General features: G+C 38.7%; 1 protein-coding gene and 1 long non-coding RNA gene across 5 annotated transcripts in view; one reads left to right on the forward strand and one right to left on the reverse strand.

Annotated features, from left to right (window-relative positions):
* Zdhhc17 (zDHHC palmitoyltransferase 17) overlaps nt 1–26031 on the reverse strand; it is a 63736-nt gene that overhangs the window by 5846 nt on the left and 31859 nt on the right. Inside the window, exons 4-13 of one of the 4 annotated variants that reach the window (XR_015624322.1) lie at nt 24550–24627; nt 23985–24129; nt 19605–19669; nt 18841–19003; nt 12304–12429; nt 7713–7855; nt 6277–6389; nt 3050–3167; nt 2120–2182; nt 599–692 (exon numbers count right to left, since the gene is read on the reverse strand). Coding sequence is in view for 3 of the 4 variants with exons in the window: in NM_001039340.2 (NP_001034429.2) it covers nt 599–692; nt 2120–2182; nt 3050–3174; nt 6289–6389; nt 7713–7855; nt 12304–12429; nt 18841–19003; nt 19605–19669; nt 23985–24129; nt 24550–24627 (1103 nt within the window). In the remaining variant the exon portion in view is untranslated. 4 annotated transcript variants of the gene reach the window in all.
* On the forward strand, nt 757–5003 carry LOC148004672 (uncharacterized). Its single transcript, XR_015624635.1, has 2 exons — nt 757–3205; nt 3847–5003. It is a non-coding gene; the product is annotated as an uncharacterized LOC148004672 (long non-coding RNA).

The following is a 26031-nucleotide window of genomic DNA, read 5'->3' on the forward strand; positions in this document are numbered from 1 at the left end:
AAAGAACACAAAGCATAACTGTGACTTTCAAGCCTCTCTTTAGCTCTGAGGGTCCCATTAAACCTTTCCATCTTCCTTTTACGACACTTGCAATGGACATTTCCAAGAGCTCCTCTCCTGCAGCCATGCAGTCTTTGTAGGTATCTCCTCTCTAGCAGCTCATCCGCCTGAAGCTATTTCCGGGTATCAGTGTGACCTGTCCGACTGCACACCAGCACTGAGGTGTGGGCCTCACTGCTGCTGTTCTCCCTGCCTCTGCACACATCTTCTCAAGTACTACTACTGCTGTACTCTCTCCAGTCTAATGTTCAAATACACATCATTTGCCTCATCAGGTGAATTTCCTTCTTAGTGGAGAAAGGAGGACAAAGTAAACATCAGAAGAGTGCACAGTAAAACAATTACTCTTCAGAATGACTTCCACACACACCCCATATACACACATGCACTCAATGAGTTGCTATACAGACAACCAGAAGTCAATTTAGAAAGCTTGTGGGATGTAAGAATGAACTATGTATTTAAATACTGCACTTCCTTAGTTACCTGAGGTAATTTAAACTAACAGCACACTTAAGAAGTTGCTAACGTAACTTACCTACACAGTTACCCACCCATGGGCAATGGTGATCAAATTTCGCTATACAGCGGTTGCACACACCACAGTGTTTGGACCTCACCGGCTTCCGAATCTAATAAGAGACAGTGAAGTATTATGGAAGACACTGTATGTAAGAAAGCAAAAGCTGAACATTTGTATTGCAAAAATACAACTGAAAGACAATACTGTATTTTTTGAGAGTCATATCAACATTTCCAAACCAAGAAAACCCAACAAAATTACTGCTGATTCATTCAAAACAAAAACTATAGCAACAAAGAAGGTAAGTACTCTGTAATATGAAATCTTAAAACAATTTGTTAACAAGAAAGAAAAGAGAAGAAGAAAAAGAAGAAGAAAAGAATGTTAAGAGGAGAACTGAGCGCTGAGCACTTGTTTCTTCAGACCGAATAGTATTATGTTGTAGAAGTGTTCTATAGCCATACAAACTCCCCCATAAAAGAATTAAAGATACATTTGTTGCAATAAATGATTACAGACTTAATTCTTATGTCATACAGTATCCTGAGGTAGCCAGGAAAAGTAGACTGTAGCTCTTAAACCAACAAGAATTATCTGGGAACTAAAGAAAAGATGAGTTCTTCTTTCTCGTAGATGTGACTATTAGGAAGGTGCAGGACTCATCAAAACCTACCCCCACTTCTAGCATGTCTAGCACTGTATTTTCCTTTAGGTAACAAACACCACTTAAAAATAAAATCTGAGCAACTTGTCGAAAAAAGAAAGAAAAAAAAAAGCCTAGTTTAAGAAGAACATGGACGCTGTCTTCTGTCAGGTGGGAATGCCCTTTTCTGACAGGAAATGAAAAGGTCAGGCACAAACATATTCCAATCATAAATGGTAAGCTGAGCTGTCTAAATGTTCCCACAATCCTAAGTTACAATTATTTTATTTATTTACTATTATGTACCAATAACAAGACATTAGTTTGCCTGCAGTATATAATTTAAATGTCTTCAATTTAATGTATGATTTGGGGAATTTTAACATTGTGGCAATGCTTATAGTATTTTCACAAATATCTAAAAATTAAGGTTAAAATGTCTGACATAAGGTAACTAGTCATTTTAATAAACACTACTTTCAAGTTTTAATGTATGACTTGATTGAGAAGAACCACTTTTCGGTTTAATAACGATATAGTACTCCAAGTTGCACGGACACTTCCAGACAAATACTCAAAATACATTTAAGACTATCTGTCTGAAAATAATCTATTGAATTTTTGTACTGTGACTTTTAAACTCAAGAAAAAACTTTAAACTGTTTGTTGTTCAGTAGCTGTGGGTTTTCACTAAGCCACGTTTTGAAGGATAAAGAGGGTTAAGAACAGATATGAACGGGACTCTGAAGTGCAGCCATATCCTAGATGTAGCTTCCCTCCCCTTCATCCGCTATCACAGACTACAGGATGTGTGGAGTGCTCTACCGATACTCCCTCTGGGCTATGATACCGTCAGCAGAAGAGGAGAGAAAGGAGAGAAAATAATGAATTACCAAGCAGGTGCTGCAGAATATACTGAGGTCCAGACTGCCGGTCTCTGCAAGTTCAACTATTGTCTGTGGATTTAAAACCAAAAAAGAGTTTTTACTCAAAGCTGAATAATGCTCACCAATCTTTGGTTTTTACTAGGAAACAATAAACATGCCATTCTTCTCAGCCTTTGTAAGTTCAAGTAAGATCTCCTGGCTGACCCATCTTTGCTATTTCATTCCTGTATAAGAACTGAAGACCATCAGCACAGTGTTCTCTATGCAGTCTACCCACAAAGGGAAGCAGACCGCACAACTGTTGACGTTAGTTAATTGTGGACAGAAATGATTCATTAAGATTTGCTTCCTTTTTAAAAGAGCTTTCTGGTTTTGTTTTCTGATGGTTTCTTGAGACAGGGTCTCCCATAGCCTAGGTCTACTTCCTGGTCCTTCTGCTACTGTCTCCCAAGGGCCAAGATTACATGTGGTTTTTCAGCTAAAACAGTTCTTAAAAAAAAATCTGAAATGCCTTGTCCAGTCCCCTGCTGACAGAAAACGTCACATACATTTAGCCTCAAGCCTGTGTGACAAAGGAAAGTGCTGCCCTTCACCAATCATATATAGTATTTTGGCTACTGGAGTGGGGCATCTGTATGTCAGCTGACTGGGTTTCTAGTTTAAGGGGTAACTTAACAACCAAGTTCTTGGGGTGGGTGTTAAAAAGATGTCTCAGATATAACATCACCTCTGAAAGTCACCAGAGCATCTTTGGTAAAGGAAAGGGAAACTGAATGAAAAGCGTGGCATCACAAGGCACCAGGCTGAACACCACATAACATATAGATGAGCGCACAATTCTGCTTGGACTGTCAGCAATCTAAGAGTGTCTGCCCCTCCATCTGATTCTCTGCTGTAAACATTAGTAAACTGGCAGCTAAGCAGGTACATCACCACCTTCTTCTTTTGTTCTTCTGTAGCTTTAATGATCCCTGGATCTGATTTCCAAGACTTTCCAAAATTGTAGAAAAGAGCAACACTGTTGGCGAGGAAGGGCAGGTGGATGGATAAGAAGCTGAGATGTATCCAAGCTAAGGATCTAAGGCAGCAAGGGTGAGTACGCTTTTAGAGAGCTTTACAGTCCATACGCCCTTACCACACAACCACACAAGAATACCTATCAACCAAAAGGGTAAGTTTTCTAAACCCAATTATACTTTCCCTTAATATTCATACCTAAGAACAAAAGGAAAAAGTACGACTTCCTATTAATTCACAACACCTTATATGATACTTTAAATTTTATATATTATATAAATGTGTACAGATATCAAACTCCTCAGATATATCCTATGATTATCTCTAACTGTCCACTTGACATTACCTAGACTCACCGGGGAGGCGTCTCAATGGGGATATGGTTCGGCCTAGCTCAGTCTGAGAAGCAACCCCCAAGCAGGGCCTCAACAGTGTGCAGAAGTGAGACTTTGAAGTTGAGTACAGGCAAGTTAGCAGGTAAACAAGTTAACTTTAGAAAACACTTTAAACTTTCCTACGATAGCAAGGTTTACAACAAATATACCAGGCATCTACGAATATAAAAGAATGAGAAACTATAAAATGCACTGCTAAACACAGCCCTGAATACAGACTATCTGGCTTATTCAGCAGCATTTTAAGATGTGGCGCAGATGACTAACATACAAGAATGCTAAAGAATGACACGAACTAACATGCTTTTATTTTCCATGAAGGACAGTTATAGAAAATACAACTGAATGAGAGAATACTCCATGTGTTTGAAGCTATCTGAACATGAACAAGCACATCCAACATAAGAGAAGCAAAAGGAGACTCATCATCATCAGACCTGCTGAGCAATGCCAGCACGGCCCCTTAGGGACACACACATGCACGCACACACGCACACACGCGCACACACACACACACACACACACGCACACACGCACACACACGGATGAAAAAAAAACCATAACAGATGGTGAAGTGGTATTAAGACACCAAAACCTACAGGAAAACACAACAATTACTCTAAAGCCGTCAGAGAAACATCAAAGTCTGAGTAAATTCACTTCAGCTAATCACAGAAAAGATCAAAGATGAACAGCAATGGCAGAACAATTACACTAGCACTCGCAAGAAAAATCAAAGGAGAAAAGTTTGCAGAAGCCACAAGGCAAAGAATGTCATGTTGAAGACGACCAAACCTAAGGACAAAAGCAAACGCACTGAAATTGCGTTTAAATAAGAAGGCCAGTGAGATGATGGCTCAGAGGGTAAAGGTAAAAGCCCTGAGTCCAACCCACATAACCTGCACGGAAGAGAACCGACTCCCAGTGTGCTCCTCTGTACCGTGGTAGGAACATACCCACATCACACACAGCAGTAACAATCAAAAGTAAAATGTAAACCCTACCAAGTAAGAATTTAAGGCTAAGGCAGTAAGACAGAAAAAATGGTGCTTCTAGAAATAAGAAAACAAACTGAGACCAAGAAACCAGTACCTAATAATAAACTAAGGAAAATTAAACAGACAGAGCCTGAAAAGGCTAATATCTGAGGCTGTGCTTGAACTCTTGGCCTCCCAAGTGCTGTGATGACAGCCGTGTGCCACACTTCCAGAAGACTTTCCATGTTAGTGCCTTCTTTCCTTGTCTGTTTATTTGTCTTCTGAGAGCACTTCTGAGCTCAGCAGAACCAGAGAGCTCACTCACAAGTGCTGAGTCCAAGGCTGGAGGTGAACCACTCCCTAAGCTGGCGTCTTTCCCTTGAGCGTGCACTTGCACCTGCATGATCACAAGATTCCTTTCTAAAGGTCAAGCTTACCAAGGGTAGAAGAAAATGACCTTAAAAAAAAAATGGAAAATAAAAATACTGATGTAAAAAAAAAGTATTATTGCTTTTGACTTACAGTCATTACACTGATGCTAAGGTTCAATGGATTCAAAAGAAACCCATACCAAAGTACACACAGCAATGCCTGTAGACTGTCAAGGGATGACTGACTACATACAAGAACACACTGGGGACCTAACACAATGCTCCCCATTTGCGTTTCCATAATGACAGAATGACCTGAAGAACCAGAACACTTGGTCTTACGCACTGAAATGTGCTGAAAAGGAGTATTTATTACTTTTTAACTTGTTGCTATTACAAAGAGTAAAGGAACCAAAGAACGAATTAAGTTAAAAAAGAACACAGTAGTACTGGCCTTTAGCCTAAGGAACTTGGAAGCTGAGGCAGAACTCTGCTGATGACAGAATTCCACAACAGACTAGACTACAAGATAAAAACCCTCTCAAAGCCAAACGAGTCAGAAGATGTGGTGAACAGGGTTGTGTGGGTTTGTAACAAGTATTTTATGCTGGGTGTGGTGGCACACACCTTTAAGCCCAGCATTTGGCACGCACAGACAGGTAAATTTCTATGGGTTTGAGGCCAACTGGGTCCTCACAGTGCGTTCCAGGACAGTCAAGGTTATTTTGAGAGACCCTGTTTCAAAAACCCAAGAGAAAAATAGGATTTCGTGTTGATAATTTGGTAATGTATGAAGGGTAAGCTTGATACATTAATTGTACTTGTTTTTAATGAAGCAAACATATTCAGTAAAGACTAAGTAAAAAAAAAATTAATAAAGTCCCTAACACTTGGGAAGCTGAGGCAGGAGGATTATTGTGAATTCAAGGTAAGTTTGTAATACACACACACACACACACACACACACACACACACACACACACACACACACATATATATATAAAACAAGACCCCATTGCAAATGAGAGAGTGAGGAACAGGGTGGAGATACAGGCCTTTAGAAGAGTTGGATACTAAAAACATGATCATCATTTTCTGATAATGTCAGAACACTTCAACAGCTTTTAATCCTACCTTTACCAAAGACCAGCTATATTATATAGCCTAAGGCCTAAATTTTCCAATCAATAAAATGAAATAACCACTAGCTTATAAGATACAGGTGAATTTTTAAAATTGAGTTAATATTGGCTGAATTAGTTTGTGACTGTTACGGTTTTTAAAAACTACACTAAGTATAATACAAACATCTCTATTAGCTCACATGTTCCTAGGAGCACAAGCTCACTCCTAACATCACATCACCAGACATTTGAGTCAGACTGCACTAAACACATTTTCACAACAAAGGATATCATTCCAAAACCAGAAGAACCATGTCACATACATCCAGAATTTGGTTGCCAAATATATCCCAAGGGGCAATGCGCTGTGCATTGAATGATCAAAAAAGGACCTGTAAAACACAGATTTTATAAAATGTAAGTGGTGTATTTCATTATAAAATGAATATTGAGGTTAGAATCACAAAAGTCGAAGGTATTTAAATACCAAAGTTCTTTTCACAGTACTGAGTTCATCAAGGTTCTGTTAGCCTACCAAGAACATAACTATATCCTACATACTTTACAACTTTAGAGTTTCAGTGTATTCCAACTTGTTGAAATCAGTAATTCACTTTCACACACCACACCTCATCAGCTAACACTAAGGACATTACAGTTCTGGTAAGTGAGAACAAGGCCATGTGCATCTCTCCTAACCTGCCCAGTCCAGGTAAGGCACAGGCGGGCACATATTTTCAAGTGAAGTGAACTAGCTGACTCAGCGCAGCTAAAGGCTTGTGTGTGTAACAGTCAACTGAGGAAGAAACACCAATGCATACCCTGATACAAACAGGACCCTTTATCCATGGAGACCACGTAGTCTTGATGATTTCCTGTTTAATATTTAATAACCTCCAGAGCTCCTAGAAATACTACAGAGATGAATTAACCAGCAGTCACACCTTCTCAGAACTAGCATTGGCATATGACTAGTTATTCTTGTGTGAACTATTTCCAAAGTCTTTCTAAATTTCCAGTGAAAATAAGATGCTTAAAGAAGGCAAGTTAAGTAGGAAAATTTGGGTCATAGATACCTTCCTAGGATTGCTAAACCAAGCAACATATAGGGCAAAAAAGACTCAACCAGAAGGAAATGGTGAGTTTGAAGCAATGGAAAAGACTGCTTTGTGAGCGCGGAGCACAGGCCTCTGCTGATAGCCAGGCTGTTAGCCTCTAATGCCAACCACCGAAAGAAACACCACAGAAAGGTAAGCACAATAACATACCACATCTACAGGTCAACAAACTCAGATTCACCTCTGAAGAAATATCTAGGGGGCTGGAGAGATGGCTCAGTAGTTAAAAACACTGCTCTTCCAAAGGTTCCGAGTTCAATTCCAAGCACCCACATGGTGGCTCACAACCATCTGTAATGGGATCTGATGCCCTCATCTGGTGTCTGAAGACAGCACCAGTGAACTCACATTCATTAAATAAGTAAGTCTTAAAAAATTGTTTGTTAACTATTTTTAAGAATGTACTTTAGCTTCAAAAATCACATGCTAGACTTTTGTCATTAAGAAACTTTTTGAATAATTTTAATAATGTTTAAAAAACAATAATTTCACAAATTATCAAAACATAATATTCTAAACACATAAAACATTAATTTGACACAGCAGGGTACAAATTATGTTCTTTCATAAAATTAAAGTTAAAAAGAACACACTTACTTGGAAAGAAATTGTACTGTAGCCCAAACACCACCATACATTAACCCTTTAATGAGCCAAGAATCAATGTTCAGGTCTGCTATAAACCCAACTAGCCAAATCACTAGGAATGGAGTTCCTAGCATTACTTTCTGCCGAAATTCCTGTTTAAGAAAAAAAAGAAAAACGAAAATAAAACCCGAATGTTACAAAATGTTTGCATGTTTCAAATGATCACAATCTTAACCAGTGCTGTCTTTATGAAAACATGTAACCAAAAGTAAAACCCATTCATCCAAATCTGCCTGTGGTCTTCAGTCTACACAAAAACCAACATTTAAAAGGAGTTTGTTAAGGCAACGAAAAGTGAGAAGTTGAAATTATGAAGTGAGTTCTACACAGCCAGCCATTAAAACAGCAAACAGTAGAACAGGTTACCATGGGCTAGCTAGAGTGGTTCAGAGCTCAACATCCCATACTGATAGAGGAGCTGCTAATAAGGACGATCATGACTCTATCACACAGTGGACATGGAGAAGACATGTATACAACAGTCTATTACAACTATACAACACAATAAAGAATAAAAACCAAGGCCAATGAAGTGACTCAATGTGCCCAGAGCTTACCACTCAAAGCTACCCTTGAGTCTGACCCCTGAAACACGGGGAAGGACTCACTCCCCAAACTTGTCCTCTAACCTCTACATGTATACCGTATCTGTAAAGATGTATGCAAATACATGTATGTACAACACACATGCAACAGAACAGACTCTGAACACATATCAAGCCAGTGCTGGGAACTCGAGACGCTCTGTACAGGTGGTGTACTGAGCTGCTTGTCAGACGTCCACACTTGTAAGAGACAAACCCACACGCCTCTCTGTAGCACCTACCACACCTGTACCTACACAGCAGCAATAAGCAGTACCCATGGTCTTGTTCACAGACCTAATATCTTCCGCGAATCAGCTTAGGTGACAAAACTACATAAACGTCCTTAGCTGTGGTTTTCTTTTCGTTTCCCTCTTTATGTTTTGTTTTGTTTAGGCAATCTCATGGTACAGCCCAGGCTGGCCTCAACTTCACAGAGATATGTGTGCCTCTACCTCCTGGGTACGGGGATTAAATGTATGCCACCACACACGGCTTCCACTTGATCTAACTTTCATGGTACGGCTACATTGCAGTCTGTTAACCATTTACCTATTAAGGAACATCCAAGTGTTTACAGTTTGGGATTATGAACAAAGATGCAGTAAACAGTGGCATAGAGCTCTCTATGAGCTCAGGTTATCATGCCTCTGAGATAAATGCAGTTCTGCACTGTACAGACCACAAGCTGTTTCCTGTAGTAGTGTGTTATTCTATAATCCTGCCAGCAACGTTGGAGCAATGCAGTCTCTGCACCATTAGGTGTGTCTTCAGACTTCTCCTTCTCTGTGTGCATACTTGAGATAGCCTCTCGCCATACAGCCGATGATGGCCTCGAAGTCGAGATGCTTCTGCTTAAGTCTCCCAAGTCCTAGACTGCAGCCATATACCACCTAATTCATTTATCTCACTTTAAAATTAGGTTTTTTGACAAACTTTCATTGATGGGTTTTACTAAAAGTTCTTTCTACAATCTTTTGCTTTACATATGACTTGTTAGCATTATCTTCCAGTTTGTAGCTTGTCTATAATTTTTTTTTCCTAACAGGTTTTTAATACAGTTCTTATAAACAATCCCAATAAACTCATTGGGTCACCAAACTAGCCTGGAATCTTTTCTGTGGCCTCCTGGGTTATCTGGGTTGAATCCAAATGTGTTCATATTCCCCCATAAAATGTTATATAGCATTTCAAAATGAGCAGAATATATTATTCTACCTTCATAGATATGAATTTTTAAAGGACTACTAAAGATTGTCCTCCAATTGATCATCATACAATTCACTTACTGCCTGCTTGAAATCCTCTATCTTCAGGGCCTGGGAAATAGCTCAGTTGGTAAAATGCCTGCTGGACAAGCCTGAGCACCTGAGTTCAATCATTAAGAAAAGCCAAGTGTGGTCAGATGAGTCTGTGCTGCTAGCCCCAGGGGAGTGAAAACAAGAGAGTCTGTGGGGCTGGTCGTCCACTACCCAGACCATCCAAATCAGTGAGCTCCAAGTTCAAGGACAGACACTGGCTCAAAAGAATGATGATGATGATAATGATGATGATGATTGATGATGATTGATGATGCAACTGAAGAAGGCGTTTGCTATCAATCTGGCATCTCCATGCTGCATATGCCTTGCTTATGTCTCTTAATGCATGTATATGCATGAGCACACACACGCTGACAATTTTCTAACTTTCAAAATCTCAGTAGTTTTAAGATTGTTTCCAAGATCCTGGGACTCTGTCTACTCACACTATGCAACTGTATCCTCCCTTGAGGTGACTTTCTAAAGTACAATGCTAGTGAAGCCTGTGTTGTGTGTCAGCATTGTCTTGTTTAGTTTTTCTCTCCACCTCAAAGACAGGCTAGCAAACAAAATCATGCTCATAATTTAAAAGTTGCTAATGTGCGGTGGAAAAAGAGTTCATTCATATAATTGTGGTGATTAATGTCACAAAGTGCTCGATTCTCCTGTCTTTCCCTCCAGTAGCCTTTTTCAAAAAACAGGTAGACATCTGCCCTTAATCCTACCGTTTGGAAGGCAGGTGTCTGTGAGTTCAAATGCCTGACATACATAAACAGTTACACACTACAAAGAAACAAACCCTAACACGTTTAAAGCTACTGAAGGAAACCCAGAAACTCAGTCTCTAGGCTGAAGTCTCTGTAACAGCACACTACACAGTGAAGCTCTTATTCGCATGCGTGTATGTGTGCATGGATATGTGCAGCATGGGGCTGACATCAGCTGTCCTCCCCTGTCCCTTTACCTCCTGTGCTGAGTCGGGGTCTCTCTGCTGCTCTGACCAGCTAGCTCCACAGCTTCCCTCTCTCGGGTGCACTGGGACTGTGGGGTGGTGGAACATCACCCACTCACCCAGCTTGCATGTGGATTCCAGAGAGCCAACCTCCAGTCCTCATGATGGTGAGACAAATACTCTCTCTACTTGCTGTGCCATCTCTGCAGCCCCCAAAGCTCTTTCTCTCAGTTTTAGGATTTACTTTTAATTTTTAATTATTTGTACTGTTGGAGAAGAAGCAAATGACTGTGTTGTCTCTGGGGCTAGAGGGGGCAAAAATTACAGGGTTCTGAGTTGCTCTACATGGCTACTCAGGTACTCTGCAAGGACACCGTGTGTTCTTAACCACTGAGCCATCTCTCTAGTCCCTGAAGCTCTCTCTTTACATAGAAACAATATCCAAATATATAACCTCAAATATATTAATAAAGAATTTATACATTAATATATTATCTTAAATTAAGAAACACTTCATCTGACTATAGGAGAAGGTTTGAATATTTACATTCAGCAAAGTCAAACTGTGGAACCTTGCAGAGAAAGTCAAATGTCCTTATCATAGATAAGTTAGTCACTTTTCCGTGTGTGGAGCAGGCTGTTCTAACGTGTGGCAACAGTGAAATCAAAATAAGTAAGTTTCTAGATCACAGCTATGAAATGACTGAAAGTATTAACATGGCACACAAGACAACTCATTGCCCTTATCTGTGAACTTTCAGAACTCCTGTCTAAGCCAACAAACTCCGAATACAGCTGCTCTGGCATCACTGTGATGGGCCAGGGGCTCTCCGTCTGCAAGGAAGTCTGAATCCTTACAGTAGTGAGCTGCTGCTCTCAAGTATAACGCACTATTTATCTCTATATTAATGGATTAATATTAACTTGTATAACGCACTATTTATCTCTATATTAATGGATTAATATTAACTTCCGTGATTTTAGTATTGCCATTAGTAAAGCTTAAGTACTCAATTTCTCTATAAAAAGTTGATAAGAAAGAACAACTTACTGTCATTCAAGTTGTGATTACTTTAAAGCTAAAATATATACTATTATTGTTTATTTAAACATATGCATTTTTAATGCCAGCTAAGTAATATCTTCATTTTTAGTGAAAATAATATTTTCTAAAGAACATAGCCTCTGCATTTGTGAAATAGTTTTAAAATCCTATTATAAGTAGACAGTTAGGCTAACAGCCATAAACTATAAAACTGAAGGTTCATGGGAGAAAATGGACTTTCTACGAAAGTCAAAAATGGAAACTTTCTCTCTGAAAGTCATAATACATCACAAAGAATAAAAAGCTCGATTAATTGGAGCTATAGTACTCCGTTTAGAAAAATTCACAATAAGACTAAGATGGTTCACAGTTCATTATTACATCTACAAATGCACATGCATGCAGAGTGCTTTTATCTACTGAAGCCCAGTTAGATGGAACTGTTGTTGCTTACCAATGGAGAGCTAAACCCACTTCCTTAAGTATCCCAGTGCAGACCACAAATAATTCTAAGGAACTGTGTTAAATACTCTCATCTTTCTTTGGATGAAAACATACTTTAAACACTCCAATGGAAAATGTAAAACTTAAAGGCATGTGAACATCTCTGCAGAGTGAACTACAGTCTGAAGGCCGCAAGCTCCTAGCCTCGGGTTACCTTGTCAGCCTTCAGCTTTCTGAGGAAGGACGGGTTGTCGTAACCCTTCGCCTGCCTTGCCTCCTGCAAATGGTTGATCATCCACACGTTTTTTCTTTGCTTTGCCAAATCAAGTGCTGATTCGCCCTGAAAATGTAAATATAAGAAATTCACATTAAAAATAAAACTAATATTTTCACAAATAACTTTTAAAGAAATTCCATAAAAATAAACTGACTACATAAACTCATCAACAATCGTTTCTGACATTGGGTAAAATCAATTTAACAACCTAATTATTACATACCTGTTATCATTTCCCATCCAAAACACAAAAGAAAATATATTTTCTCATTTTATACTCTATATTCTATTTTTGCTTGCATTTTTGACAAATTAGAGAGCAAATCAAAAAGTAGGTATTTTAGTCCCTGCTGGATCAGAGGCTATCAATAAGTTTATCAGTTAGCGTACACCCTAACACGGAGTGTGGTAAGTGTAACACTGTACCACGCTGTGGGAACCCGTTTTATCTCAGGGATGGTGAGTGCCTTAACCAGAGCCTAGGGAAGAAAGAAGAAGCCAGTGTCTACCTCTTCCACTACACTGGCATTCACCTTGCCACACACTCATCCACCACAGAAAGTCCCGACGTGACAAGAGATGGCTGAGAGAAGAGAATTTCATTCAGGTTAGAAGCTATGAGGTCCTTTAACTAAACAAGAACGCAGGAATACAGTACACATCAAGCAACAAGAAAAACACAACTCACTCCTAGACGGTCCCTTGTTTGCTTTTTCTAATTTAAGTCTTCTATTACTTTTGTAAATTAGACACCTACATTTCCAATCTATTTAATGTCCTCTATTTATCTGACTCTTTAAATAAAAAAGATAAAGCTGCCAAAATGTGAAGAATGATTCTCAAATTACTTTTTAAAAATAACCACTGAAATTTAACTTCAAAATGCTGGATTAAAAAAAAAATAAACAGAATCCCATTTTGGGGAGAGATAATAATTTATCAAGCATGGAATATACTTTTAAAAGCAAAAAAAAAAATGAGGCATAACACTACTATATAACAACAAAGAATTATAAACAAACAAACAACAATAATAAAAATTTTCAAAAGCCCAAGCACATTGTTAATAGAAAAACCAATGGTATTTAATAAGGAATGGGCTAATCTAGGTGAGCCTTTAACAAATAGGGATATTTTATTTTAGATATTCCTTGCTTATTCCAGAATTCCATCACCTAAGTTTTCAGAATCAGCTAATTAATCCAAACTATAAATATTACCTGAATAATAGCCATCCCTTGGGTAACAACTCCCAGAATATCCTGCAGTTGCCTCGGTCCAGCTGAGCACCCCTTCCACTAGAGGGCCATGTGACACCTAAGGATTGCCTAGACAGAAAGATTGAGGGAGCTTTAAAAAAACCTTTCAACTTCTCTAGTCACCTGACTGTATAGTTCTTTTATTCCGATGGCAAAATAAACAAACAATTCCAGAGTTAGATTAAAACCAGGGTTTGGAATCAAGTCTATATTGCTTACTCCATGTCACAGCCAAAGTAGTAAATATTACTAACGACAGTAACATCAGCAAGGTCCACATGGAGTACTTATAGACTATGTCGCTGGTAGTAAATACAAGAAATTCTTCAGGGGTTTTGGTCAAATAACCATGGCTAAGGTGGAAGGTCCCTTGAAGCTGTGTCTCACTGGGACTGAATCTTACTGTTAAACCAAGTTAGAGACCATCGAGGTCGGGTGTTCAAGACTGATCGACAACTTCGTCGCCAGCAATTCTCATCTCCTTCCAAGAAACTACAGTATTCTTCTGTCTACTGACACCCTTTGACAGTTTTAGAAAGAAAATTTTGGAAAATGCTTGGGTAACACATTAATTGTTCTTCCCAAATTAAATTTCTAACTCTACCTATGTAACTGTAACTACAAAATAAGATCCTTAAAAATTAACAAAACCACCATAGTAAAAAAAAAATGACATAAGCCATAATTTGTTTTTTATTCTTAGTAGAGAATTATTTTTTTACCCTATGGTTGCTATTTAACTATAACCTAGGACTGTAAAATTCTTCTGATATTCATCTTATGAAAAACAATGATCTTCTTCCCCAAATTAAACAAGTCCATGCCATCCCAGATCCATCAGTGACCTAATCTGGAGTATTCAGCTACTTCTTACTCTTCCAAAAACAGACTTTAAATACTTTAAAGTTATTTATTTATTAAAATAGTCTTCAAAGTTGTCTTATTTTGATAAAAAATTTTATTTTATATATTAAAGGAATCTAATTTCTTTTTCAAACAAGCAATTTGCAGCAAAAGCAATTTCTAGTTAACATAAATTAACCATATTTTTGAAGTAATTACTTTAGGCTAGGACCAAATAGCTAGGTAATTACAGCAGAGAATGTCGGTTTTATCTTGTCTGAAGAGTAACTTTTTATAGCTTTGAAATCATACCTAGATTTGCAGCTACATCCTACACTGACAATTTATTTTTACTTAACTTTTAAAGACATATTTATTTTATTCAATGTGTATTAGTGTTTTGCCTGCATGTATGTATGTGCACCACATGCATGCATGGTGCCTGCCAGTTGGATGTTAGATCCCTTGAAACTGGAGTTATAAATGGTTGTGAACCACCCTGTGAGCGCTGGGAAATGAACTCCGGTCCTCTGCAAGACCAACAAGTGCTCCTAATTGCTAAGATATCATCTCCCCAGCCCCTACAATTCATTTTTAGTAAAATGATCTTTCCTAGTACTTAAAGTGAAAAATGAAATAATAAATGTCAAAATTATGGACAAAAAATCATGTTGGAGATTTTAAGATGAAATTTCCTTTTCAAAATCTGCAGTGGCCTAATTAGCTTTAAATGGTACACAGAGAAAAGGCATCATCTTCGTGCTAAATATTAGAATAAATTCCTATCATCTTCCCCTCAAAAGAGCACTTCCTGTCAGCATTCACAGTCTCAACACGTGTGGAAAGACAAGTTAACTGAACAGATAACTGAACTGACAACCCGTGCCGTCAGTGACGCTTTCCTTCGCTCTCAAATCTAACCCATCTGACAATATTTAGATATTATCTCTAAGTCCTCTCAGCCAGCTCCATCTCTACTCCTTGGCGAAACTAACAAGATCATTCAAAAGCAACAACAAACCACCAGGCTGGCCTGACTACTTCCTAGTCTTTCTACTGTCCCCTCTCAACGACTCCATCACTTCTCCAATCAAAATAGCATCTAAATGAAAAAGCACATCCAACGACAGTCTCTGCAAACCTGTCTGGACACTAGACTTCATACACAACTAAGCTTCCTGTCACAGAGCCTTGCTGAGCTGGCACCTGTCTCTCAAGTCACTCCTCACTTGCTGTCCTAAGCCAGCCTCCAATCTGCACCCAAAACTTAGACTTTCACTCCCGAGCCTTGCCAAGAGCAGATTTCTCTACAGGAAAATCTGTCTACCACTTATCTCCTCAGAGCCTCCAAGGAATGCATCACCTCAGAGTAATCTTCACAGCACTGTCACCTTCTCAGGTTCATCATTCAGTTCAGATTGTCCATTGATTTACTACTTTATTTCTTCAAGAAAACGTATGTTCTGAGACCAACACAGACCCTAATCTGTCTTGAACATTCCAATAACCTACCAATGAACCAATATTTACTGAATGAATGAAGAAATGGTTTCTACTGAAAGTGGTGACCACACTTCAAGCATACAAAGAATGCTAGATCCCAAAAGAAACAATATTTCATTCTTACTTTCTACTTTTAATTATATGAAAAGAATATTTAGGAACAATAATCATTCTTAGCAAAGTAGACAGATATTTTCCCCTCAAACTGTGGATGCTGCATAAGCAAATGAATTTTAGACTTAATTTCCTTTAGCTATAATGTTACTCCAGGAAGAGCACTATACCCTAGTCGTTGTTTCACACTAGAGGATATGTCTACTCAGTGGTAGAATGTTTGCCTAGCACACACCGAGTCCTGGATTCAGTCTCTAATAGGGGAATGGAACTTTTTTCTTTTTAACAGTCAACTTTGAATCTGTGTCAGATAAAATAAAGTTATCAACAAAACCCCTGTGAGTAGTTTTAGAAGGGTGTGAATTTAAATAAAATGTCTACAGGCACATTAGTAAGCTCAGTATCCGGCCCTGCAGATCTTCGGGGTGTTCTGAGCTTGGTACCACATCATAATATGCCTGAACCCAGAACAGATGAGGGGAAACTAATGTGAATACTCTCAAGCACCCCCACTCTTGCCATTACTTTTCTGCTGAAATTTGTTTTGGACTTTTATATCTTATCAACATTAAAGGTATAGCAATGGTTAGAGAAGACCACAAATTTTGATTATTTGAAAAGATGTTAAGATTTTCAAACACACAGCAAATACTTAAAGATCATGACTAAGGAAAACTGTCCTAAGGTTTATATGAATACAGCACTGGTTTCAAACTACAGAACTGTGCCATCTTGCTTGCATGACTGTTTGGTACATTGTAGTTCAAATATATTAATATAGCAATTAAGAAAAAGCAAATTGAAACTAATTCCTTGCTGTACTTTTTCTTTCGGTGATATAAGAAATATCTTGAAACATATTTCTACTACATGACCCTTATGACTGGCACTCTGAAAGTCAAAAGAGAGTAAGATGGGAAGGAATGTAGGTGATAAAACTGAGGTCTCTTCTGTTACCTTTTCCTATAAAACCTCTGGTCAGTTTAGTTAAGCATCATCCGTATCCTTTTGTCCTGAGCAGCAGTTTACTAAAGCCAGTGTTAAGAATTTTCAGAGCATTCCCTTTAAATACTCTGCAAAGGCAAACATTACTCTATCATTTCTCAAGTAGCAGAATGGTACCCTGCCTATCATAAATGCCAGCTGGGGTAAAACTAAAGACTGCACACCTTCTTCTTTTAGCCTGTAGGTAACTGTTAAACGCTCAACACATGCCAGTCACTACAGTGGACAACTTTCCTTTTTCCAAGTGGTTAGTGGACGTTTCTGACCACCCTGCATAGGAACATGACTTAAAAGTTAAAAAACTAAAAAAAAACCACACAATTTCTTAAATCAATTTTATAGTTTAAAATATTTAAACTAAACTCAAAATTTGTAATTAGGCTAGTTTCTAAAAATTCACTAAGCTATGAAATAAAAGTTCAAAACCAAACAAAACACAGCACAACCCATTTTTAAGTCTAACCTTCTCTTCTAAAAGTAACCAAAAAAGGGAAAATTTGTCATTAGAACATAAAGAGATGCCTTGATCCAGCAAGAGATACCTACTTTTTGATTGGCTATTTCAGGTTAGTATATAGCTTAAACTCCCTTTATATGTAATTAGCATATATGCTCTAGGCATTTATAAAACATGGCTCAGAAAATACTATAAATTACAGCTAATCCTTAAAAACGTTTGTCCCAAGACAGTGACTCCTGACAGTATCTGCAGTTGTTCAGCTCACTGCTAAAGGGCCCTAAGCCTTTAAAAATGCAAAAGATTAATCAGAAACTTGAGATTACCAACAGAACCATTTTTTGGCCACTTATGGTTGTGTTTATGTGAGTGCACCAGTACCATGGGACCCATGCGGCAGTCAGAGGACAACTTGAAAGGGTCAGTTCTCTCCTTCCACCATGGGAGTCCTGGGGTAGAACTCAGGTTGTCAGGCTTGGCAACCAGCGCCTTCTGTCCACTGAGTCACCCTGGCAGGTCCCCAGCACAGTCTTGTGTTTGTACATGTTTCATGATGTGTGCAAATTCTTAAAACTCAAAGTACACATATTAAATTGTACTTGGCACTTAGATTAATTCTGTATCCTTATCCGGGGTTAATTCACTGTTATTCTATAAATATCATAAAGTGTTTTATCAAAATTTAAAAGTCTTGTTCTTTAAAGATAAGCTACTAAAATGACCAAGTCAAAGCATGACTCCAATTTACTATGAATGTGTCTTCACTACTGCTGTCACTACCCTGTGAGAAGATATGAGGCACATGTGCGCTGCGCCATGGCACACACATGGTCAGAGGACACACAGAGAGCTGGCTCTCTCCCTCCATATCTTTACACGGATGGGTTCAAAAGTCACCAGCCTTTATACACAGTGGTTTTACCAGCTGTGCTATTTTACTGATTGGATAGTGTATTTTGTAACTATAAACTTATACATAATGGTATTAAGAACCAGAAAGCTACTGTCCTTCATTTGTGTAAGTTAGAAGCATGTAATTTCTAAAGTCTAGTTCAAATTCACTAATAAAAAGGCCATCTACAAACTATAAAAACTAACTTAATATCATAAGATGACATTAAATTACCTGTTTTAAAAACAAATTATTCTGAAGAAGCAAGGGACTAAACTAAATAATAAGTTTCTTCCAATTATCAGTCTTAAAAAAACAAAACAAAACAAAAAAAAAAACATGTTTTCCAGAAAAATTCATGTTAGTGCCTTCCTTCTCCATCCACAGCAGGACATATTTACCTTGACATTCTGGGCATCCACGTTCCCTCCAGCTTCCAGAAGAAGACTAATGACTGTGGTGTTCCCTGCTAGGACTGCCCAGTGCAGAGCAGTGTTTTTGTGATACTTGTCACCAAGGTTAACTGAAACATTGAATGTTAAAAGCAATCTAGTTGGATCCACACTGAAAAGGAAAAAAACAAACAAACAACAACAACAACCCTAATTTCAATTATCGAAATCATTACAGAGACTACACTGACTGTGGCTGCATTCCCATTCATCTCACAACATCTACTCTAGCCTTGATACTGTTACAGTCAGTAATTAAGCCACATTCCAACATGAGCTGCCATGTACGCACAACCCTGGATAAGTGGATATGGTGCTGAGAGACAGCACACTTGGACCTGACTTTCCTATTTTTAATCTGAGAATTTGTGATATTAACACCTATATATTTGAAGAATAAAAAAATATTGTATTTCAGTTTAGACTGATCCAAAAATGATTTCAGACAACTTACAAATGAATACATGAATAAATGAAAACTTAAACAGAATCACATGAAAAGATAATTACTTTAAAAAAAATAACCTCTTCTTCCATTTTCAGATTTAAGAAGATTACTGAGCCAAAGTACAGAGAGCAAAGCAGGCCAAGAGTAACTGGTGCTGTGCACTAGCTGTGCACGGGCTTCCACAGCACTGGTGTAGCATCTGCTAATCCCACTCTCCACACTGTATTATGCCGAATGATCTGAGTAGTCCATAACGATTACATACCTATGTGTTCTATAAGCTGCCCACATTAAAGGTGTCATTCCGTTCTGATCCATCATATCTACATCCTGATAATAAACCAGACAGCAGAATTTTAAGGTCCTAACCAAAATTAGTTGGAAACATCTAATTTATACATTATACAATCTAATACATTACTACTCAGGTGGGAACGCTTTATGCAAGTCTGTCTCATAACTTTTAACTAAAGCTAAGTACTGCCATTAACTAGCTAAGTGGTTTATAAATTAAGCCTTACCCTTCCCTTGTCACAGTTTACATTTAATGACCTTTGCAATTTTAGAATTGTCAGTAGTCTTCAACCACTATTATGACATAATCTTAATCTAGAACAAACAACAACTTTTACTAGTCTGTCCCAGAATGAAACTCGATGTATGACATTGTTTTGCAATATTCACTTTCTAAAACACAACATATTCTGATTTTATACAATCAGTAAAAAAGAAGCAGAAGAGAATCTAGATGGTATTTCTGTTAATAAAATATTTATTATAAAAGTGCGATATGTTGAATAGGTATATAATTAGTGAATAGGTATATAATTAATGTGATTTTATGCTCACTGATGCACACTCAAAAGAAAAATAATCAACATCAAGAACTTAAATTCCATGTTTCCTGACAGAAACTGCATAATTTGATGCAGCAGAAAGATAAGACATGTTTTGTTACTTTTAAAATCATTCCCCTTAAAAGGTTATTAAAATAGAAAATTATCAGTAGATAAAATCAATTCAGATGGCAAGTTTCATTATTTGCACTGCCTAGTTTTAGGGCAACATGACACAAATTAGGATCATTTCAGAACTGGGAACCTCAACTGAGATAATGTCCCCAGACTTGCCTGTGGTACATTTTCTTGAGGGTTGGTTTGAGAGGGCTCAGATCACTGTGGGTGGTGCCATGCTGAGCTGGTGGCCTTGGGTGCTATAAGGAAGCAGTATGATTAAGCCATGAGGAGCAAGGCAATAAGCAATGCTCCTCCATGGCCTTTGTGTCAATCGGCTCCTGCCTCCGGGTTCCCCCCAGGTCCCTGCCCTGACTCCCTTTGACCAGAGCTTGCTGCCTGGACGTGTGTGTAAGCAAGGTAAAGGCCTCCTCCCCAAGCTGCTTGTGGTCTTGATGTTGTATCATAGCAGTAGGAACACTAACTAAAGCAGAAGTTGTACCAGGTCATGGGTACTTGTGACAGACTTGACCATGTGTGTCGGGAAGACTGTGTGTGGTGATACTGTACTTGGTGCTGGAATAGTTGTTGACTGCTCGAGAGCTCAGTGGGCTGTTCTGAGGGAGCTCGGAAAGTAAGAATGTTGAAAGAAAGCACATGATGGAGGCCTGGCCCATGAAGTTTCAGAGAGAAATTCTCCGAGCCTCTTAAAGAACACACAGGACTGACTGTCCGAAGCCCTGTAGGAGCGGTTAAGGCTATCTACCGTCCTGGAGGTGGCCCCAGCTTTGGCATGGTCTGCAATGGGTGAGTCTATGAAGCAAGGTCCCAAAGAGACTGCATCTCAGGGATGCTTCTTGCAGCTCACATGCCTTCCTGTCATTATTAAATTAATATAGTAATCTCTGGGCATTAGCCTAACCTACTGATTAGATTTCATACAGAATAACATAACTTTTATGAATTGATGCTGTTGGAGCGAATTGATGATTTTATAGAACTCCTGATTTGCTTCAAATAATCTTAGGAAGAAAATTTTAACAGATTGTTTTAGTTGTTTGCTAGAAAGATATAATAAAGTTAGAATCAAGAATAGAATCTGCCCACTCCTCAGAATAGTAAGAACACAATGAGCTTTCATAATTACACTAGAGAGAGAGGCCTGGAACAAACTCATGTTCAAGAAAAGGCATTCAGGTCCCAGGATGAAGCACAGGTGTGCACATGATAAGACAACTGCTGTTTGAACTTATAATGAGCAGAGACTGAAATACTACTCTGAACTGAGTATCAGCATCCTTCTGTAACTCCTACTTTGTGTCACATTTTATCTGTGAAGTAATTTTCTAAGAACTTTTGTCTTTAAAAAGGCCAGAGAAAAGAAATAAAGGTGGTGTTGTGTGGTATGCTGTGGTGACTTGGGGAGCTCTGGCCCATCTGTCTATCCATCCAAATGTATATGCTTGCTTGTTTGTATAAATGATGTAGGTATATGTGTATGCCCGTAAGCATGCATGAATCCATGTGGAGTTGACTGAGACAGAGAGTCCAGTCTGGCCAGAGAGAGACGTATGAATGTATATGTGTCTGTGCATATTTGCCTGTATAAAGTATCTTAATTCTTTGCCTTGCCTTCCTCTCTGGTTCACAAAGCTGGGCAGTGAAGGGTTTCTGGTTGCCTGGCCAGAAAAGAGAGTGCTAACAATAAATCCTTTACCTAATTCCCTGTTGTTAAGCAAAAGGAGAAGCCATCAGCTTTTGGCCCCAATATAACCAAGAATCAAAGAGAGTATTATTAATACTAAGCAACGCTTACTTTTGCAAGACCAAGTCTTGCCCACACCAACACTCTGCTCAATCACCTCCTTCCAGAGAGGACCCAGCCCAGGGCTTTCAGAAGCTGCAGTACTGGTCAACTGGAGCTAAAGAGTTGGCTGTGGTTAACAAGAGACCAGCACCACTGAAGTAAAATATTTCCTTTTCTAGACTGATTTACATTGGTTAGCTAGTTAGAGATTAGCAGATTAAAGATTAAAGAGACTAGCATCACTGCAAATACAAAGTGTAGGAGTATTTCCTCAGGGTCAGCACACAGAAGCTGTGGTCCAGAGGGGGCTGCGGTACATTCAATGCTGACAGCTGAACTTGGAGTCATCCAGCTGCTACTGATTTTGATGGCATGAAGAGGTCATAGAGACCAACTGAGCCTTGGCACTGTGTGGTGGGACTGGAGTCTGGAAGTGAGGCCAGAAGAGGTATAGGCGCATCCCAACTGCATCGGAGACTGTAGTATTTAGAGACGCCAGAACCATGGAACCAAGTCAGCACCAGGCTGAGGTGAAGCCAGCCTGAACCTAGAAGACAAGCTGCCATGTGTTGGGATGGCTGTGAAAAGCGTCTGAAGGAGCCCACAAGTTTGTCAGGGAATCCCAGATGTGTGACACTGAGCTCTTCACACTGGCTTCCAGTTTGATTTTAAAAATAGATTATACATTTTCCCTTAGTTTCCATTACTTATTTCTATCAGTCTTATACTTTAAAACCAACTTAACAAAGAATTATCTTAATTTGTTCAGGCTGTGACTTTATCCTGGTTCTTCCTTCTTGGACTTACAAAGATTTTAGTTTGACTTTTTTTCAATTTTGCAGAAGCCTATAGCTATGAGACCTATTATATTTTAGATAGACTCTGGTGTAGGCATAATGTTTTTATCAATGTTTTTGAGACATAAAACTTTGTCTCTCTGTGCAGTTATTGGGGAGTCTGCTGGCTAAGGAATAAACTGCTGCTGTACTAATTTTATGAAATCTATATTAATATAATAATTATTTTACACTCTACATATCTTAAAGACACCCAACTTTTAAAGTGTGAATTTTTTAAAGACTATGCGACTTTGTTTTATATTGTGATAAGATTAGCATACCACCTTGGGGACAAATGGGAAAGGAAAGGTTCTGGTGGAACTGTAATGATTCTATGTCAAGTTGGCATGAGGTCAATTGTACAGGTCAGTTTCACGTGACACAGATTACAGCCAGTTTAGAAGAGGGAACCTCAACTGAAAAACATGTACCCACAGACTGTGGCCCATGGGCAAGCTTGTGGTACATTTTCTTGATCAATGATTGATGTGGGAGGGCCTATCTCACTGTGGGTGGTGCCATACCAGGTTCTCTCATAGTCCTAGGTGCTATAAAAAAAAGCAGGCTGAACAAAACATACAGAGTGAGGCAGTCAGCAGTGCTCCCTCCCTCTGCGTCAGCTCCTGTCCTGACAGCAGGACTATGTGTGGTGTAATATAAGTAAACAAAACGTCTCCTCTGTAAGCTGCTTTTACTCGTGGTGCTTTATCACAGCAATAGAAATCCTAATTGAGACAATATCTAAGGGAAATATTTAAAGGAAAAATAGATTACATATCTTTCCCTTACTTTCCACTACTTATTTCTATCACACTTAAAATTTAAAAACCAATTTAACAGAGAATTATCTTAACTTGTGACTGTATTTGTTCTTATTTTAAGTACACTAAAACTCAGTATAAAAATAACTATATTTTTTACTCTCTTCATCATCAAAGACTACCACTTAAGTATTTTAAGGTATAAAAAATGTAATGCTACAAATATCAGGCATTTAAGCCATAAATAACATATGATTAGAACACACACTATTAAGACTTCTTTACCTGTCCTTTTGCTATAAGGTAAGCAACAATTGAGGTATGTCCAAACTGAGCAGCCAAGTGGATACAGCTGCACCCTTCACCATCGATCAATGAGGGATCTGCACCATATTTCATTAGTTGTACAACCATGGATAAATGGCCTTGTCTAAAATATGGAAAGACAAACATTTAGACATTAAGTCATTTCAAAGACAGTCATCTGAAGAAGAGGATACTTGAGAAACAGTAATGCTGACAAGTCAAACCACATGCTTTATCAAGTTGCTTTAAAACAAGACACAGGAGTCTTAATTGGAACAACAGCTTTGAAAATGAAAACATAGTAATTACTAAGCGAGTCCATTCCAATATGATCCTAAAACCCCCAAGAACTATCTAATCTGTTAGACTGTAAATGCATGCACGCTTCCAAAGTATCACATTTACAACTGGACTAGCCTGTTTCCCTAGGAACAGTGTGTAACTTTGTTCCCAGTGAAGACAACACTGGGCAGCAAGCAGTAAACCAATTTTGTAAAAAGTAAAGGAGCCTAAGGGGAAGAGTGACATAGAAGTAAATGTACACCTTGTGGCCCAGTGCAATGGAGTTGAATTCAGGTCTCCTCCAAGTTGATCCACAATAGCACCTTTCGAAATATAGTATCTGTAAAATAAAATTTGTAGTAATTTAGTTTTCATCATCAGTATAAGAAATTATGCGAAAAATAAAACACCTTCCACTTGAGCTATCAACCTACTTTGTGCCTTTGAAGATAAACAGCGCTTTTGAAGTTTAAAAAGCATCTTTAGTACAATTTCATATTAAACACATAACTTTTTTGTTCTAGAAGAAAAAGGAAATGATTTTTAAAGCTGGGGGGCGCTAAGTAACACAAAGAGGGCTCATGGGCATGGAGGGAACACATGGATCTCACTGGGAAGGAGAAATAGAAAGAATTTTGCAAGTGGACTTGGGAGGATGAAAATGGGAGCAGGAGGGTTGTGGGGAGAGATGGATGGGACTGGGGAGGATGTAGGGGGCAAAGCAGAATTCCCGTGCAGTGGAAACTCCATATATCTATAAGAGTCTCCTACTAATGGGGAATAAAGAGCCCCAAATGGCCATCTTCTATAACCAAAGTTCCCAACAGTGGGACTGGGACATCAACGCAGCCACAAAATCTTCAACCTACAATCTGTTCTGCCTGCAGGATGTGCTGGGGTAATGGTGGCACAGAACCTGTGAGAGTGGCCAACCAATGACTGGTACAGCTTGAGGCCTACACCACAAGGGGGAGCCCACACCTAACACTGTGTGGATGGCTAAGAACCAGAAGCTAGTAAGCCTAGAGACCTAGAATATGACCAAATATGACTGGCAAAAAAAAAAAAAAAAAAGTCAAAGAAATAATTTCTACTGGTATTGTTCTCTACTCATAGATCAGTGCCTAGCTCATCTATCATCAAAGACGAGTGAGCCAGCAAGCGATAGGAACAGCTGCGGAGAATCACAGCCAAACACTGGGAATGCAGGGGAACCCCAAAAAAGAAGGAAGGATTCTAGGAGCCAGAGGGGTTGAGGACATCACAGCCTGCAGTGTCAACTAAGCAGGCTCATAGGGGCTCACAGAAACTGAAATGACAACCACAAACCCTGAATGGGTCTGAGCTAGGGCCTCTACATATAACTTATAGTTTCATAATCGTTCTCGTGGGACCCCCTAATAGTGGGAGGGGGAGGGGGTACCTGTAACTCTTATGCCTACACTTGGGATCCTTCTCCTAATGAGTTGCCTCATGCAGCCTTGATGTGAGTGTTTGTGGCTAATCTTAGTGTAATTTGTTATGACATGTTCAATTAATATCCCTGGGAGGCCTTTTTTAAAAGGGAAACAGAAGAGTAGTAGATCTAGGGTAAGAGGGGAAGTGGGGGGAAGACTAGGAGGAGAGGAAGTTCGGGAAACTGTGGTTAGGATGCAACGCATGTAAAGAATGAAAACTAAAATATAAAAGGAAGAGTAAAAAAGCCAAATCATATAAAAAGATATTTAGGCAACCTCAAAGATCT

The sequence above is a fragment of the Rattus norvegicus genome, chromosome 7 (assembly GCF_021556685.1).
Source record: "Rattus norvegicus strain SHRSP/BbbUtx chromosome 7, alternate assembly SHRSP_T2T, whole genome shotgun sequence".
NCBI classification, from domain to species: Eukaryota; Metazoa; Chordata; class Mammalia; order Rodentia; family Muridae; genus Rattus; species Rattus norvegicus.